Below are 18,874 nucleotides of genomic sequence, written 5' to 3'. Positions count from 1 at the left end.
AACAGCAGGTCACTTGGTGCTTCTTTGTTTGGAGTACTTATCCATGGGTCAGGTCAAATGAGGTCAACTGAAGTCAAATGACGTTTTTGCCAATAACTTGGCACATAATGACGCTAGAGCTTAAAAAATGGTATCATTGTGTTCCTGGTGATCAGCCGAATCGAATGATATGCGATATGATGCAATTTGGTTAACTTTAACTTAATTTATTAATTTAAGTTTACTTAAAATTTAAGAAAAACTTTAAGTACACTTAAGCAAGCTAAAAAGTATATCATTGGACGCGCCTTGACGTGCTGAGTTCACTGGTGCTTTTCTTTTTGCTCTATCTTAATTAGATCAAAAGTTATAAGCGAAAAACTTTTGACCTGTTTTTAGCGAAATTTTTACATTTATACCCCCCAAAACCCCCCTAAATATTGACCTAGAGCTACCAAATTTGCACAGGGGCGAGAACTCCAGGGGGCCCACCTACCTACCAAATTTGGTGTTTCTAGGTGCCATAGGAGCCAATCACGAGGGGGGGGGGTCGCATCGACCCCCCCCCTGCCAGGCCGTGTTATGAAAAATGCCCTGCCAGGGCGAGGGTTAACACTACAGAGTCATCAACCTCGTCTGCTCTTTTCCGTGCTGACCTCAGACTCGTGACCTTGCGCCTCCCCTTTCCTCCAGGAGTGACTTGTCACACAGCCACCCGGAGCCCGACACCGGCGCTGTCCAGCTGGGCTCGGTGTGCGCCGTTCCCACCGAGCTCCTGCACGGCGCACGAGACAACCTGCTGGTGGCCAACTTCGTGTACCAGCACCTGGCCAAGTTCGGGCCCAACAACACCTTCGAGGACAGCAACCTGCCCAACCGTGAGACGATTTGATAAGGGCTAGTGCCTTTCTGAAACACGCGCAAGAATTGAATTAATTCATCAAATTAAATTATCCAATTAAGCTATTGAATTAATAGGACTAAGCTCGAATTAGGCCAAGGGATGGTAAACTTCATAACCAGGCACATAGGATACTACATATCGTAGTAGTCTATGCCAGGCAGTAGTCTATGCCAGGCAATACTCTAATTATGCGATTCTGTGACGTACTTCTCGCACTTGCGGCTCAATAACGTATTTTAAAATTTATTATCTCTGTTTTGTTTTAGTCGTTACGCAAAATTTTCCATGGTATCATTCTTATTACATCAGCACTGGAATGCTATGATAGGTACCGCATAAAAACAAATAGTTATCAATGCAACATTATGAGATAAATCATTGAAGCGTTGGCTCTTACTCGAGCTGCAACTTTTCAGCGATCTACTTTAACGCCATTGTGGAGAGCGACGCTGTGGCGGGCGGTTTTGCTGCTCAGATCGGGTACGCCACGTCCACCAGCCGAGCGAAGCTGGCCGCCGTGCCCGCCAGTCAGCCGCGCAAGATCTGGGTGTCGGTCCGCGGCGCCGGGCCGTACCGCCTCGGCCAGACCGTGCTGGTCGACCTCAACTTCAAGGTCAGTCGCCGCGGGAGCGGTCCGGGGACATCGCTCCTGCAATGGAAATACGCATTTGCAAACATCACAACCGCCGATTTATAATTGATGATATTAAGTCAGCAGTCAGCACCGTACACCCAGTTGACATTTCAATATAAGCTACAAATCAATTCGATTCGTGATCCTATACAGGATTCCACATCCTATACAGGATTCCACATCCACTGCACACTGTGTGTTTGTGACGACGAACCTTGTGACGTTTGTTTCCGCCCCGTCAGTGGAATCCGGGTGTCATCTCGGACGCCTGGTGGACGATCACAGCCTCCGAGGGCGAGGACCAGGTCAAATTCTGCGACATCCGAGTCACCCACATCGGCGACAACTACGCCTGCAAACAGGAGGCCAAGCAGCTGCCGCTGATCCACAAGCAGTCCTACGACAGTCCCGAGTCGGATTACGGAGAGCGGACACCGTTCAACAGCTCCAGGGCCACGTCTATGGTGGCCCACCTGATGCGATACGCCAACGCCGGTGAGGCTGACGGCGGCCTGTAGAGGATGTCGAGTTGTTGACAGGATGGTACCTACTGCTATTGTAATTGGTGACACATTTGAGATATGGAAGATCGAAATCTTAGTGGATGTATGTTTAACTGATTTTTTTCATGATTATATCGCAGTTGATAGGATAAAAAAGTTTCTTTTTAAACTGAGCAGTGTCGATGGTATGTGCCGCTGACCGGGCGGCCGGTCACCGGCAGGCCTGTGGCCGACGTACGCCGACACCACCATCCAGGACGCCGACACGGTCAGCACGTCTGTGGCCGTGACGATACCAACCAGCGCCGGCACCACCGCCTCCTTCCAGGTCGCCCTCAACGAGGTCAACTTCGTGTGGACCGAGACCGTGCAGCTGCAGGTGGACACGAGCCAGACGGCCGTGGCCGCCGAGCCCAAATCACTCACCTTTGTCGCTGGTGAGATCCTGAGTTAGGGAGTTAAATTGAGGGAGCTGAGAATGGCGGCACCTGGGATGTTTGTCGTTCTCTTTAAATGCTGATAAATTTTTAAACAACGCGATAAATGTTCACAGACAGCGGTGAAGACTGGACCGTCTTCCCCGGTGTTCTGAAAACATTTGAAGTCGTTCTGGAGCTGGATGACAACTTTGAGCGTACCGTCCAGCTGGTGCTCGGGTCGGCCGACGATGTGCCCAAGTACGACGCCTGCTGCGCCTACGTCACCTTCGTCGGCGAGAACATCCCGTGCATCAACGTCGCCGAAATGGAGACGGAGATCTCAAAGAGCTCGTAAGTGATAGACATTTCGCTTATGAACGCCCAGCTGCGCTCGTTGATAATTTGTTTTGGACCAACGACTAAACAGAGCTGGGAATTTTATGTGAACTGACTATCTGATTTCATCAAACCTGTCAAATGAGGCAGTGGAACGGGCAAGATAGGCTGGCCTGGTAAAGCATACTAGTGGATCAGGATTAACAAAACCTCCCAGAAGATGCTCGACAGCAGCTCTGAGCCCGCCGGCCGCGGCCTACACCAACACCCTCCCCCTCCCCCTATCGCATCTCTCCTCAGACCCTCTGTGGCCGGTCACGACGTGCTGACGTTCGACATGGGCCGGCTGTGTTCGGTGCCGATCGCGCCGCGTAACACCACCACCCACCAGCTGCGGGTGACGCTCGGCGTGCGGCCGCACAGCGCGCTCACCGCCGGCGACCAGCTGGGTGTCACGGTCACCGTGCTGCTCGACGGCACCGTGATGGCTGCCGGAGCCGTGTTCGGCCAGACCCCGGCGCCGCCAACGACTACCGCCGCCGCCACCACTGTGGACGACGCTCCCCTGGCTGAGGGCGATATGGCGCTGTCGGAGGGCGATGTAGCCCCAACCGAAGGCACCACGGCCCCGTCTACGGCTCCTGTGGGCGATGAGACCCTGTCTGAAGGCAGTGCTACACCTTCTGGAGACGATACGGCAACGTCTGTAGAAAGTACGACGTCGTCTACCTCGTCTGGAAGTGATGCCTCGACGAGCGGTAAATATTGCTATTATTACACAAAGTGTTGTGTGCTGTTGGCTGTTGTGTATAATAGTATAGCTGAAAAGGTCCGATTGTTCCGTTGATGACATCTGATGAAATAACTAGGTATGCATTTGGACGGACTAGTCAAATTATTATGCCGTCGGACTGAGAGGACGGTTTGACGGACAGAAATCCACGTAGGTCCCTGTGCTCACCTGCCAACTGCTGCTGAGTGCTGCTGGCTGATCACGACTGCCCGTTTCAGGCCGAAAGCGCCGCTCGACTGGCCCCGGAGGACCACTCACCATCACATTCACCGTATCGGCCGACTCGTTCACGGGCGAAACGACTACCGTGAGTGCCGGCAACCGTCGAGGGAGGGAGGCGGCCAGTGGCGCAGCCAGGGGGGGGGGGGTCAGAGGGTCAGCTGACCCCCCGAAATTTCTGTCAGGGGCCCGCTCGAGAGAGAGAGAGAGAGAGAGAGAGAGAGAGAGAGAGAGAGAGAGAGAGAGAGAGAGAGAGAGAGAGAGGGAGGGAGGAGAGAGGCCCTAATCTAACCGGACGAGAGAAGTGGCCCGGGCCCCCTGGGTGGATGGGGCCCGGGTCCCCTGGGTGGATGGGGCCCGGGCCCCCCGTGGATGGGTCCGGGCCCCCGGGAGAACGGGCCCCGGGCCCCGGGTGGACGGGGCCCGGACCCCCGGTTGGATGGGGCCCGGGCCCCCGGGAGAACTGGCTCGGGCCCCTGGGAGAACGGGCCCGGACCCCCTGGGTGGATGGGGCTCGGGCCCCCGTGGATGGGTCCGGGGCCCCGGGAGAACGGGCCCGGGCCTCCCGGAGAACGGGCCCGGGCCCCCGGGAGAACTGGCCCGGGCCCCTGGGAGAACGGGCCCGGGCCCCCTGTATGAATGGGGCCCGGGCCCCCCGTGGATGGGTCCGGGGCCCCGGGAGAACGGGCCCCGGATGGACGGGGCCCGGACCCCCGTTGGATGAGGCCCGGGCCCCGGGAGAACTGGCTCGGGCCCCTGGGTGGATGGGGCCCGGGCCCCGTGGATCCCCCGGGAGAACGGGCCCCGGGTGGACGGGGCCCGGACCCCCGGTTGGATGGGCTCCGCGCCCCCGGGAGAACAGGCCCGGGCCCCCGGGAGAACGGGCCCGGGCCCCTCGTGGATGGGTCCGGGGCCCCGGGAGAACGGGCCCCTGGTGGATGGGGCCCGGAACCCCGGTTGGATGGGGCCCGGGCCCCCGTGAATGTGTCCGGGCCCCCAGGAGAACGGGCCCGGGCCTCCCGGAGAACGGGCCTGGGCTCCCGGGAGAACGGGCCCCGGGTCCCGGGTGGACGGGCCCGGACCCCCGGGTGGCCCCCGGGAGAACGGGGCCCGGGCCCCTGGATTGATGGGACCCGGGTCCCCTGGTGGACGGGGCCCGGAGCCCCGGGTGGACGGGGCCCGGTGCCCCAGGTGAACGTGGCCCGGGCCCCCATGTGGATAGGGCCCGCGCCCCCGTGTGGATAGGGTCCGGGTCCCCGGTTGAATGGGGCACGCTAGGGTGACCCGCTTGCTCCGCAACGCGAATAAGGGGCATTTTCGATCGGTGGGCGTTTGGTTGGTCTTGTGTCCGTGGGTTATGTATCCATTTCGGTCGATTGTTTTTTGACGGCTAAGCATTTTGGTTTGGGAAAAAATATCCATCGCATCGAGGTGCTGGTGTCTGATGAGCATGCGTTCTACTATAGAACATGTCATGTGTAGTTTATAACAAAGGTTGACGTAGGTCATTGAAAAATGAAAGCCATCGATGAGTTACTATGTAGAGGTTTGAAACATTTATATTTTTAAGAATACTGCTGCACGTCATGCAAAAGCGATGGTTGGATTTTGGACAAAATTGAATGCTCTTTCGAACTATGCCATGTTCAACTGTCAAACGTACCAGGTTATGCAGTAAAACCCGTGTAATTAAATAAGCCATTAACAAATACCATTTTCTCCAGCGATTTGTTCCACCTTGTTTTTGATCAATTAGCTTTTCACAATTTTTCCATGCGAGGCTGTGCATTTCTTTTGCCAACAGGCGTTGTTAGAACCCGCTCCGTCAAACAGTCACCCGAAAATAGCATAAAGTCCCAAATCTGTCCGAAACGTCAATTTTCCAGCATAAGTGCCCTCACGGGTGCACGTGGCGCGTGCCATCCCTGCACCGCACACCATTGGATAGCCCGTTCGATTCTCTACACGATACTGTGTTCTCCGATCGGGCCCACGGTTACCGAGATACTGCACGGGGACCGGACCCGTGTCGGGCAAATTTAGCCATTTTCGCACGATTTTGTAAGCCGATTTATACATGCATTGTAAAGTCTATGACGCGAATTTGCACTTTTTAAGCACGCGCCATGTGCTCGCTATCGATCCGATCGAGCTGCGACCCTCAAAGGCACGTTACCCATCCTTGATCTATAAATCGCGAAAATTTCAGCGCACTAGGCGCAACGGTCTGGCCTGTACTCCGCGCTAAGTAACACCATGCCGGGATCTCGATAGCAGACAGAATCTACGTCACCACATCACCACACCACAACAAACCCGGCCCAAGGCAATACATGTCCCATATGAGCGCGTTAACCCTCGCCGGCACAAGCCATTCCAGCCATTTTGCGTCCTTCGACGGCACAAGGGGGAGGGTGGTACGGTACGACCCCCCCGCGTTTGGCCCATGATCGAGCTTGAGCTTCGCGAAAAAAGGAACGTGTTGCCCGTGACGAGAGTAAGCCGTTGATACTCAATTTTAAGGTTCTTGGTCATTGGTTGACCTTCAATGACCCAAAAATATGGAAAATCGGGACCTGTTAGAACGTCGTAAAGTGTAGCTGCTATAGGGTTTTTCGGGGTGCTGATCACGAATAGTTATCATGTTAGTTTTGATCACAGATGATGTCTTTATGCTAAATGCAGGTCAGGTCGGGTCAGGTCAGGTCAGGTCAACCAGTAGGAGTCCTGCCGGGTATTTGTAGTATCTACGTGTCAGCCGCCTCTAGCAGCTTCGTAACATGTTACGAAGGCACCAAAACTACTTCGTGAATGTTCAAATGGTTGCTAAATTCGAATTCAGCTCCATAAACTAGCCTAGAAACATGTATAATTTGAAAAAGTACCGAGGTCTTAGGTCAATGACTTGACCTGACCTTCAGGTGACCTTGACACCCACTCTAATGCATGGGAGCAGCATCTACTCACATGTTTGAACGCTTGAAACCACGAAAAGACTGCAAACGCGCGGCTAATGCGAGTCGGCATACGCCGAAACGCGATTCTGGCCAACCATGGTCTCGGAAATTAGGTCACAGGTGAAAGGTCATTTGAGTCAGGGTCATGCAATTTCTAGGGTAGGTGTAAAACTGATCAACGCGAGGGTACTGAATGTGTTGTCGCGATCAGCCGCTTTTTACGCAAGTTATTCGTGAAAACCCTTAACCCTATTCCTGGCGGGCTCCGCCGGGACAAGAAACTGGCGGGGGGGGGGGGGGCCGATTCGGCCCCCCCCTGAGATCTCGAGAACGAAGCCAGATAGCGACAAACGGTAAACGGCATCGGATACGCACGGTCAAGATCTACAATTTTTACTAAGGTCATTTTCAGGTCAGGTCAAAGATGACGTCACAGGGGTCGAAAAAGTTAAAATGGCGGCGCTAGATATGGAGAGAGTTTTTCTCGAATAACTTTCGAATTAGTCAAGATAGGAACAAACTAAGGGCATCATCGTGATCCTCTCGTCAATCCGCATCGAATGATATATATGTTGACCTCGCAAGGTCAAGGTCAAAGGTTGACCTCAGGTCACGTGACCTCGAGGTCATCATGTATATCATTCGATGCGTCTTGACGAGCTGAACACAATGAGACCATCCACGCGTCTGTATCTTGTTCCTGTACGGAGTTATTGGCCAAAAACCTTTGGTGACCTTTGATGACGTCACATGACCTCACAGCTGCCCAACAGCAAAACAGACCTCAAGGTAGTGAAGGTTGATCGTATATGAAGTCATGTATGGTATATGGGGCCATTTCGACCCGTTTTAGTGGTAAAAACAGGGAGTTGATTTTTCCCCCATTGACTTATAATGGGGAGGTCGCGAAACTGACCTGACCTTAGGTCACCGATATCAAAATTCCGAGATATACAAATTGCACATACTGGTACCCTAACTAAAGCCTGAAGAGAAGAAATTGATCGGTCAAAAACTCTAGCTCTGGCGTGATTGCAAACTTTTCTGAGGTAGGGTCACCAAACCGCCTCTGGTGACCTGACCTGAGGTCAGATCAACTTAAAATTTTCAGACATGTTGCGTAGAAGCCTTTTAGGAAAAGTCTAAAAATTTGAGCTTCCTAGCTCAACGCGTTTGGGAGAAATAACCAAAAAACCTCGGGGGGGCTCCTGAAGCCCCCCCCCGCCAGGAATAGGGTTAAGGGGTTGCATCATCCCCTCCCCCCTGTGCCGGCGAGGTTTAAAACTTCTTGTGATCGAATTTACGTAATGAAGAAGGATAAAGGCACAATCTTCTACAGCAGCCAATAGATGACTTAGAACAGGCATATGGAACTACATAAATCTTGTCCGATAGAAGCAGGCTACAGCTCCGTTTGCATATAGGTATGCTATGCATATTGCGGAAAGGGCACATTTCGTCCTCGAAAGATACGAATTCATACGTCATAGTAACATATTTCTGTCATGGGCAATTCGCGTAGAAATTGAACACCGGGTGATTACCGAGCTATTGTTCTATCAAAATTTTCCGATTCAAACTCGCTCAGGGTTATCGTGTAGGTAAAGGGGGCCCGCTCAGCAGAATGCGTATGAAATATGGAAAGATTCTAAAAAATGGGTGGGGGCCCGCACACTAGGGGGCCCGCTTTGGAGGCGATGACCCCCCCGAAACGAAATCCTGGCTGCGCCACTGGAGGCGGCACTTACACAATTCTAAACATGTGCCGAGAGTATTACCAAGTCCAGCTGTATTGAAGCTGTATTCTGGGCACTTCGGCAGGGCGAGATCTCTCTGGTCAACTCCTCTGACTCCACGCCGATGACAAACATGAGTGGCACGACCTGGGCGCGCTTCAACGTCTCTGTGCCGACCAGCTCGGTGGCCAAGCTCAGCCTGGTGGTGACTGGCTACTCGGAGCACGGCCGGGCAGCGGTGGTCCCCACCGGAGGCCTCAGGTCAGCCACTCCCGAGCGCTGACCACGGGGGTCGAGTCAGGTCATTGAATGTGCATGCGCGGGTGTGACAGACCACCTGTGAGTTGACTGCATCAGTCAAAAATGTAACATAGTTTAATACTTATCGATGTTCAGTAAATTCCGCTTTGCCAATTAATTATCTATCATGACTCTCAAAAATCATTCGTACAATGTTGTAAGCTTAGGTAATGCTACCGAATTTTCAACGAATGTGAAGCTCCCTGCCCCCTGCGTCCTTGTTTTTCTGACTTTCCGACTCTCTGTCGGCAGATTTTTGGGCCGCGGACGGAACGTGCCCTGCGCTGCCCTTTCGGACCTGAATGACACCATCGAGCTGTCCAGCACTCTGTCCAACTCGCAGAATGACGTCATCTCCCTGGACGCAGGATACGTCACTAATACAGGCACGGTATCTTCCTCTTTTAATGAAGTGGTTATTTCAGTGATCGCTCTGCAGTATCCGTGCTAAAACCAGCACAGGTGCATATAAAAACCCTCTGACGCCGTTGTCTGTGACTCTGTCCGCCGTTCGGTGTTTCCCTGACACCGCTGTCTGTCCCCGATGCGGCCTGTGACCGTGTCTGGCCTGCAGGGATGTCCCGCGTCCGGTATCCCAGTCCGGACTGGGTGGAGACAGACGACATGGTGCAGTTCGAGGTCGAGCTCCGGTTCAGCGACCACCCTCGGGCCACCCACGAGACCCCGCTGCCGGTCACCCTGCAGGTCAGGAACGGTAACCATAATCAGTGGCAATCACAAGCCAGAAATGATAACACTAGGTGGACCTCGCTAAGCTCAAACCAAAAATCAGAAAGGGCTCCGCTGCCAACCGTGCTACAAATCAGTAAGCTCAGTCTGTCAGCCATTCTGAGAGCCAGAATGTTCTCCCGTTGTCGGTCAATTTACGGGTCACAGTGGACAGAAGATCCTTGGATCGACCTCATATGACCTGAAAGTGTTCTAACTGCTCCCAATGCTTCCTGAAGATCCGTGAACGATGACAAGAACAATTAATCTGATATCACCAGTTCATACACGACGGAATTGCCTGCATCTAGAGCAGCTCACATTAAGAAAACTCTGACGCCCCCTAATGATGCCATAGATCCGTCTTCTAGTGCTTTTTTCGAGCGCTTGAAAATGAAGTAAGAAGTGCTATCCTTTTGTATAATGATGCACTTGCTTTTTTCTAATGCTTTTCGTATCCGTAGGTGAGGTACGGCTCCCTGGAGAGCACCATCACCCAGGGCGTGGCTCTGCAGCGGCTCGGAACGGAACTGCCTGACATGGAGCTGGTCGCCTGGGCGGACAACGACCTCCCCTACCTTCCGAAGTCAGTCACCAGCTACAGAACTCTATGAACGCCAAAAGAGCCAGGTTCTTGAACATCATTAGAGACATAATGAAAAAAGTTAATTATATAATTTGCATTTCTTTCACCTGTTCAGATATGTTTAGCTTCGTATGGTGCAGAAGAGGGGAAGACGCTCGGTCCTGCTTTTTTAGCTTTTGACTCCGCTTGTAATCTGGTGATTGGTAAGAGTAAACGCGGCTCATAGATGGACAAAGAATAAACGCATATGAAATGAAATGAGACACTGACTTCGTTCCGATGTTGTCCCTGCCCTGCAGCGCTCAGGTGCCGGTGGACATCATCGTTCGGAACCGCCCGAACGCCACTGCGGACGCCATCAACGCCACGGTGACGCTGGCGCTGCCGCCCTACATGGCGTTCGGCTCGGTGGCGTGGACCAACTTCAGCGAGCCGCCGGCGGTGGCCGTGCGCCGGCACGCCGTGCTGCTCAGCTGGCCTCGCCTGCTGCCCGGAGAGGGCCTGCACGTGCAGCTGCTGCTCACCGTCGACCCGACCAACAAGCGCGGCCACGGCGCCGGCTACGCGGCCGCTGGCACACCCATCTTTCTGCGCGCCACCATGTTCCGCAGGTGGGTGGGGCTCTGTGGAGTACTGGCGATCCATGCTCCGAGTCTGGGGATAGGATAATCCATGTCTGGGGATAGGATAATCCATGTCTGGGGATAGCTCCAAGCGAGGGTAATAAAAGATGGCGGATGCGACCGACCCTCCCCGCTGGTGCAGGATGATATGGAGATTTGTTGAAGTTTTAACTACGATCGAGATGCTCTTGTAGGTATTTCTTTTGCTTTAGTTGTTTGGCCTTGATTTGATTTCCTGAAACATTTTGCCATTCGATGGTTTATTTGATATTTCGAGGAGTTCAAACATTGAAAATTAGCTTGACATGGTTTTTCATAATCGTTGTGTAATATGGAAATGTTTTTTGCAAATAAAGAAACAGTCGGAAACCATACTTCCCGGGATAAAAAACGAATTTCGAAAGGATTGAATGGCTTACATTCCTCAAATGTAACATAAACATCCGCATCTATTTCCCTAGGATTACAGGGGTGGAGAAATATGCCGAGTTGGGGATGCACGGGCGCAGCAAATCCGCCGCCGGCCTAGCGGTGACCTTGACCTCCGCCGTCTGGTGCGGCTCCAAAGCCAAGCCGGCGCAGCCGGCGTGGAATTGGGAAGTCTCGTGCTACCCCAATTTGGCACAATTGTCCACCCCTGCCTAGGAATTGACAAGGAGAGAAAAAGATGTTTCATGGCTTAGCAGAAACAATGACCTTCCCAATATTTGTCAGGTACGGTATTCCGACACTGGAGTCCGGGGTGTACCCGCCGCAAGGAAAACTTTGGTACCCGATGGCAACACCGACTTACATCAACTTCGACGTCAATAGCGAAGGTACGATTCCACTCAGTTATGTCATGCTAAGGTTCTGGATGAAAAGTCGCTGAACATTTACCGCGTAGGTTCAATGCACCAAAGCATTAGAATACACACAATACACATTAAATTAATTAAACTGTCGTTTCAGACTGTTACGAGCCGCTCGGAATAGCCAGCGGCCTGGTTGCCGACTGTCAGCTGTCAGCCTCGTCCGCTGCCGAAGACTCGCGGCTGGCTCACATGGCCAGGATGGGGCCGTGCGCCGCCGACGGCACTGGCGACACGTGAGCAGAACACACGAGTACCCTACACTGGCTGCTGAGTACTTAGGAGCACCAAGCACCGAGCGTAAAATCATTAAAACGGCTGACAAAGGATATCGCCGCCTTACATAACGACAGCATCTGCTACACATTGTGCTAGTCAGAGATATGGCACACGGAGATAACTTTTTTATGTTCGATGAGCCATTGTCATGTGATTATGATGCTTATTGCTTAGACAACGTTGCATGCAATTTTTATGATCGTGGTGTGCCTAAAAAATGTAATGTCGGAACTAATTGATAATTAAAGCTAAGAGAAAACGTCTAACAAAGCTTGTCTCTGTTTTATAGGGACACCAGCACCCCGAAGCCGACAACGGACCAGGGAGTCGCAGCACCATGCGTCGGTTCCTCAGGTGGGCTATAGCTATATAGGTAGTTGTGCTTCACTCAATATACCCTGGTCGTGCTGACATATGTGTGAGCCGTTTTGATTGAATGTAATGTAGGCAGTAGGTACCCCCCCCCCCTACCAATACCTTATCATCGACGATATGTGGCGCTGTACAACACGAATTTCAATCAGTTTTATTTATGCCTATGCATCGTGATTCCATACAGCATGGTCATGCATTTCCACACCGTTGTTGTAAGCATACCCCTTGCAAAGATGGAGAATATAGACGACAAACCTTCGGACATTTGCGTACATTTTATAATTACTTTGAAATGCCCTACGTTGTGGCTATGCAACACTGCATTAAGTGGCAACTAAATCGGAGATGAGAGATGTTGCAGGTTGCCGCATCAGTACCCGTCACGGATATGTGTATGGGCGTGTTCGTGTATCGCCTGCAGGCTGGTCGCCCGAGCAGCGCGGCACTCCCTTCATCCACTGGCATCAGGTGGACTTTGGTAACCTGACGCGGGTCACTGGACTATTGGTGGCCCGACCGGCCGGCACCCGCCGGGTCACCCGGTTCCGGCTCCAACACAGCCTGGCCGGCACCGTCTTCCAGGACATCGGACCGGTCAGCAGAGCACTCATATTAGCGATATCAATACAACATATTTTAGAAAATAGCGTCACATTCAATGATTTAAAGGTAGTGTGCCACCTTTGAAAGATTTCCCATTTTATTTTTCCTAGGATAAGAAGCTTCTGTTTTTACCTAATTTCGCAAAAAAAAAAATCAAAAATGGGCCTGGAATAGTGCCTTTTTCGCCTAAAAGTTTTTCGGTTTTTAGATATGTATAACAACTGTAGTGGGCTCACCTGCAAACAGGCGTCGGGCAACAATCGCGAATGCGGCGCACTTGTGACAATAAGCAAAGGTCATTATAGTGTTACGACCATACGACGTACGGGAATGAGTTATCAGCTGTCTAATCGTAGACAACACAATGTCGAGCCTTAACCCGCGCGGGGCTGGGGTCTCCAGCCGAACGCGCGGGGCTGGGGGGGGTAAATTTTACCCCCCCCCTGTTATCTCCCGAACTAATGGTCCGATTTGGAAAATTCAAACGCCAATCGAAAGCTCTCATCACGAACTACTAAAAACATGTACTTAATTTAAAGTTTGAGGTCAAGGTCAAGGTCAGGTCAAGGGTACAAATTGCAAGTTTCTACAGTATCGGCCTTGCACCGTAGTTGCCGAAGAATGGAGTCATGGACCGAGACTGATCGCCCAAAACGTGTTCTTAGGCTACCAAGACAACATTCGTTGCATACAATATCATTCAGAGGTCAAGGTCAAGGTCAGGTCAGGTCAGGTCAGGTCACCAAAAAACAAAATATAGAAAAGGGCATGTGCGACACATGTTTTATGGGTCATTTTACTCATAGAATTCAATAGGCACACTCAATAAGTGATATGGACCACCTCTGGATGAATTTCAGGTCGAGGTCAGGTCAAGGTCAGGTCAAGTGAGGTCAAATTTTGAAGTTGGTTGTTAAGGCCTAAAAAGGTGTCTATCTGATGCAGTTTTTCACGGCGAATCGAATGGTGCTATTTTTGTTTCCGTACGAGGTCTAGAACTTCCAAAAAAGTCATTTTTCAAAAATTTTGTGTGTCGTGACGTCATAAAATTTTGAATAACTCCCACATTTTTGAACCGATTCTTCTAAAATTTGGTATGTAGGTGCACATAGACCACTTCTCTGACATATATTCCGGTTTTTTCGATAGACTCAAAATTTTGGATTTTATAATGATTTTCCCAAAAAAGTCAGTTTTTTGAAAAAATTTTGGCCAAAATCCAAAATTTTCAAAAAACCGAGATAGCCATTTGATAGACAAAGTAAAATTACGTATAACCTTTTTTGTTACGTCTTGATTCCTTTAAAAATAAAGATGTTAGCGGCGTTTGAACTTTTGCCGTTTTTGAGGCGAAAATGGCGAACATGACGTCACTAAAACGTCAATTTCTCAAAAATTTTCCGACGGATTTCGCTCAAATTTTCAGGGAACGTGTCAAATTGATGTAAGAAAAGGTACTGAAAGTTTGGCGGCGCTGCGCGCCGCCGTTTTTAAGATATCGCAAAAATTCGCGAGGGGGGGTAAAATTTACCCCCCCCAGCCCCGCGCGGGTTAACCCTCGCCGGACCTATTGGTTTTCTACATACGCGCCGGCCGAGGGGGGGGGGGCGGGTACGACCCCCCCCTCGCCGTTTCGCCCCTGGTGGAGCTAGCGCGTCGCGGAAAAAACGAGCGTGTGCGCCGTTACGAGACGCAGAGATTGGTACCCGATTTTAAGGTCCTAGGTCAACCGGTGACCTCTGAGGTCAGGTCAAGTGCCCCAGGGTACGGTTCAGTTTTTGGTGAATAACTTCGCAAAAAACGGCCGCAGAGCGCCGATTTTGGCAGCATCGTGTTCGCCTCGCTCAGGCGCGTCGAATGATATACTTTTTGTCCGGGTCAGGTCAACTTGGGGTGTTGACCTCAGGTCAAGGTCAGGTCAGCACCCCCAGGTCACGAAGTTGGTCGAAAGAGGTCATGTCGCATATCATTCGATTCGGCAGGCCTTCCTGAGTCCATTGGTGCCTTTCCCGACTCGCTAGCTCAATTTGATCAAGAGTTATTGACGAAAAACTAATTTGACCTTGATGACGTCATAAATGACGTCACGCAAGGTCAACATTGCAAAAGTGACGCATCTAACCTTGCAAGGAGTGCATCAAGTCACGATTTTGTGTGCTTGAGATAGTTGGAGATCGTTCCCGGCGCCAGAATAGCAGTTTGAATTTTTCCCCATTGACTTATAATGGTGAGGTCACGAAAATGACCTGACCTCATATGACCTTTAGGAAAAATCCGAGATATACAAGTTGTGGGACTCATAATGGATACTAGATCCTGCAACTTTCATTTCCCTGTGACATCTCCTCTGGCAGTGAGGGCGTTGCGAAGTTGCGACATCTGAAGACCGTGCAGAGGTTCACTTATGACGTCATAGGTCAGTGACCTGACCTGACCCAAAAATGCAGTTGGTGTCAAAAGATCCGGCTTGGATCAAAGGTCAGGTATGCCAAGTTTCAGCTCTCTATCGCCAGCGTGTTCGGAGCTATCGCGAAAAAACCCTATGGGGGGGGGGCGGCACCCGCCCCCCCCCCCCTCGGCCGGCGAGGGTTAAACTGTAAGCCCGTATTGGTATTGTTTCTTTTATTTGGCTGTCGAACATTATTTATGGTTTGAAATATGATTTTATGTAAAATAATTGATATGAAAAAGCCGTCTTATAAGTTATGACCCCATTTCACCACACGCAAGTGGCAGTAATGACAATGATCAGCTGACGCATTTTTCTTGGCCGAAGTCAGAGCGCGCGGCCCGACGCACCACGCATATTTGGAAATTCCGACCTCGACGAGCATCAGAAGCCACCTAACAGGCGTGTTCGAAACCGCAGGAGATGATGATGAACGGGTTTATCGAAACTTGATTGGATGAGCATATCGGTAATAGCGATTACTGTATGCCTGGCCTATTCAAATACATTAGCCTGAGGGGTGTGGTAATAACTGGTGTAAGCAAAGTGACCACGGTCAAAAACGAATTACCAAGTCAACATTTTGGGATGGCCTCGTTCAAAAAATGGCTAAGAGCTTCGGTCTAGACAATTATTTTATCGTTGGCATACAGTAAAATACATACCAAACTCGGCCGGTGATAAATTTTCAAGACCTCAGTCCTTACTGATTTTTGAACTCGGCCTTCGGCCTCGTTCAAAAATTCAGTAAGGACCTTGGTCTTGAAAATTTATTTACACCGGCCTCGTTCAGTATTATATATTTCAGTGTGTGCATTTATTGTTCATAGTGGTGTGAAATGTGGTTGGGGTACGACCGACAACCCGTCGGGGCGAATTTCGCACTGGGGTACTCAAAATTTGAAGAATTTAAGACGTTTCCATGAGTTTTGAAGGTATGGATAAGTTCTAAAAATCCGGTTCTCCTTATCTGGGCCATTAACTCCATACGGTCCAAGAAAGCTGGCACACTACCTTTAATAGTAAAGGTCAAGGCCATGGTGGTCTTGGCCTTAGCGAAGACCTAGGTCAAGGCCTTAAAAAGTGTGTCCTTTCATGAATGTTTGTATATATTTTCGTGGCACAGAGGTCTTGGTTTAATCTCACATCATCAGTTTGATGATGAGCTTCATTTGACTTGAGAAACTTTTGGTTCCCGCGGCGTCTCTGGTATGTACGACTGCATTCTGGAGCGCCTCCTCTGCCACAGGTGATGGCGCTCAACTGGAGCTCTCTGCACAGTGACGAGGTGGTGACGCACAGGCTGGACCGGGCAGTCGAGACGCGCTACGTGCGATTTGTTATAGAAGAGGCCGAGACAGGCGATGACAAGTACATCGGACTGCAGGTACGGCTACATGACCACCTGGGAAGGCGGGGTCGGGATCTCATCTTTATATGGGATTGGCAGTGAGACAGCTTAGTGGCGAAGTAGATACGGGAAAGTGTTCGTAATACAGCGCAAATCTAGCTGTATCCAGGGTATGTATGTAACACAGTTCAGTAGCAGTTCATTAATTGACGGACTTTACAGGACATTTTCAGCTGGCCGAGCCTTGTGCACTCGCTAATCGCAGTGCTTCCTGCTACTTAGAGCTTATGCGACATATATATATATATATATATATATATATATATATATATATATATATATATATATATATATATATATATATATATATATATATATATATATATATATATATATATATATATATATATATATATATATATATATATATATATATGTATATATATATATACATATATGTGCTCACTGTATCTGTGACTACACAGACGTGCTATTAGTGTTTCCGCGAATGTGGTCGCCTGCTGCGTATAGCTGTCCGTGTCTCGCTGTGTATCTGCGCCGACTGCTGTCGTCAGGTGGAGTACCTGGGCTGTCGGCGCTCCACTGATGTGCTCCAGGAGACGGTCTGTGCTGTCCAGCCGGCCACACCGTCCGCCGCAGACGGTAGGCGCTCGGCGCAGCCACTCGAGACGGAGCTATTTTCACTGCCTTTTTATGCCTATAGCTTTGTTTACAGAGTACGCCATTACAATGCAATAAAGAGCAGCTTTGGCGCTCTATGACTACGTACCGGATACAATTTAATTGTACTTCATATTATTTTACACTCTGTTGACTTTAAGTTAGGTACCAATTTCTGGAAATGAGCCGAACTTTTAGCTGGTACAAAATCTAAGGCAATGGAATGGAATACCGCTACGACACAGATAGATTCGGCCTTCGGGGATATCCGACATCTGAACCCAACTACGCCATTGCGTTATCCACTGAACTTGGCGTGTAACCTCCCATATTTAGCTGCGGTCACGTTTAAACACGCGTGATCTTTACCGACGTCGGTGGAAGATAACTCGCCGACATCGCAGAACAAAACAGCGCTCTGAACTTATACTTACCAACTGGTGCTCTACATGCCTACTGAGTACTGAGTCAGTATTAGATTCCTTATTTGACGACTTAACTATTTACTGACCGTAAAACAGATGTACGCTTATTGCTAATACTTCCGATAGATTTTGTTACACGCTCTGAAATGACAAACTGTCTCATCTTGCTATTCTAATCCGGCAAAAATTAAAGTCAGAATGGTATTACCAGACAGGCGAATTTCTTAGTTCCCCTGTTATGTTATTCAACTTTAACCCTATTCCTGGCGGGGGGGGGCCTCAGGAGCCCCCCCTGAGGTTTTTTGGTTATTTCTCCCAAACGCGTTGAGCTAGGAAGCTCAAATTTTCTGACTTTTCCTATAATGCTTCTACGCAACATGTCTGAAAATTTTGAGTTGATCTGACCTCAGGTCAGGTCACCAGAGGCGGTTTGGTGACCCTACCTCAGATAAGTTTGCAATCACGCCAGAGCTAGAGTTTTTGACCGATCAATTTCTTCTCTTCAGGCTTTAGTTAGGGTACCAGTATGTGCAATTTGTATATCTCGGAATTTTGATATCGGTGACCTAAGGTCAGGTCAGTTTCGCGACCTCCCCATTATAAGTCAATGGGGGAAAAATCAACTCCCTGTTTTTACCACTAAAACGGGTCGGAATGGCCCCATATACCATACATGACTTCATATACGATCAACCTTCACTACCTTGAGGTCTGTTTTGCTGTTGGGCAGCTGTGAGGTCATGTGACGTCATCAAAGGTCACCAAAGGTTTTTGGCCAATAACTCCGTACAGGAACAAGATACAGACGCGTGGATGGTCTCATTGTGTTCAGCTCGTCAAGACGCATCGAATGATATACATGATGACCTCGAGGTCACGTGACCTGAGGTCAACCTTTGACCTTGACCTTTCGAGGTCAACATATATATCATTCGATGCGGATTGACGAGAGGATCACGATGATGCCCTTAGTTTGTTCCTATCTTGACTAATTCGAAAGTTATTCGAGAAAAACTCTCTCCATATCTAGCGCCGCCATTTTGACTTTTTCGACCCCTGTGACGTCATCTTTGACCTGACCTGAAAATGACCTTTGTAAAAATTGTAGACCTTGTCCATGCGTATCCGATACCGTTTACCGC

At 50.2% G+C, this 18,874-nt stretch overlaps 1 protein-coding gene across 1 annotated transcript in view; it reads left to right on the top strand.

Moving 5' to 3' along the window:
* LOC122386480 overlaps window positions 1-18,874 on the top strand; it is a 30,294-nt gene that overhangs the window by 9,349 nt on the left and 2,071 nt on the right. Inside the window, exons 15-32 of the mRNA XM_043375713.1 lie at window positions 673-857; window positions 1,300-1,496; window positions 1,760-2,012; window positions 2,242-2,457; window positions 2,574-2,790; window positions 3,076-3,533; window positions 3,787-3,875; window positions 8,566-8,741; window positions 9,033-9,166; window positions 9,355-9,485; window positions 9,974-10,095; window positions 10,395-10,706; window positions 11,433-11,536; window positions 11,670-11,805; window positions 12,138-12,202; window positions 12,645-12,817; window positions 16,525-16,662; window positions 17,202-17,289. Coding sequence (XP_043231648.1) covers window positions 673-857; window positions 1,300-1,496; window positions 1,760-2,012; window positions 2,242-2,457; window positions 2,574-2,790; window positions 3,076-3,533; window positions 3,787-3,875; window positions 8,566-8,741; window positions 9,033-9,166; window positions 9,355-9,485; window positions 9,974-10,095; window positions 10,395-10,706; window positions 11,433-11,536; window positions 11,670-11,805; window positions 12,138-12,202; window positions 12,645-12,817; window positions 16,525-16,662; window positions 17,202-17,289 — 3,194 coding nt within the window. The remainder of the gene's footprint in view (window positions 1-672; window positions 858-1,299; window positions 1,497-1,759; window positions 2,013-2,241; window positions 2,458-2,573; window positions 2,791-3,075; window positions 3,534-3,786; window positions 3,876-8,565; window positions 8,742-9,032; window positions 9,167-9,354; window positions 9,486-9,973; window positions 10,096-10,394; window positions 10,707-11,432; window positions 11,537-11,669; window positions 11,806-12,137; window positions 12,203-12,644; window positions 12,818-16,524; window positions 16,663-17,201; window positions 17,290-18,874) is intronic.

Source organism: Amphibalanus amphitrite, unplaced genomic scaffold, assembly GCF_019059575.1.
Source record: "Amphibalanus amphitrite isolate SeventyFive unplaced genomic scaffold, NRLGWU_Aamphi_draft 000253F_arrow, whole genome shotgun sequence".
Taxonomy (NCBI): Eukaryota; Metazoa; Arthropoda; class Thecostraca; order Balanomorpha; family Balanidae; genus Amphibalanus; species Amphibalanus amphitrite.
The sequence above is the reverse complement of the archived record's forward strand: the minus strand, read 5'-3'. Positions and strand labels throughout refer to the sequence as shown.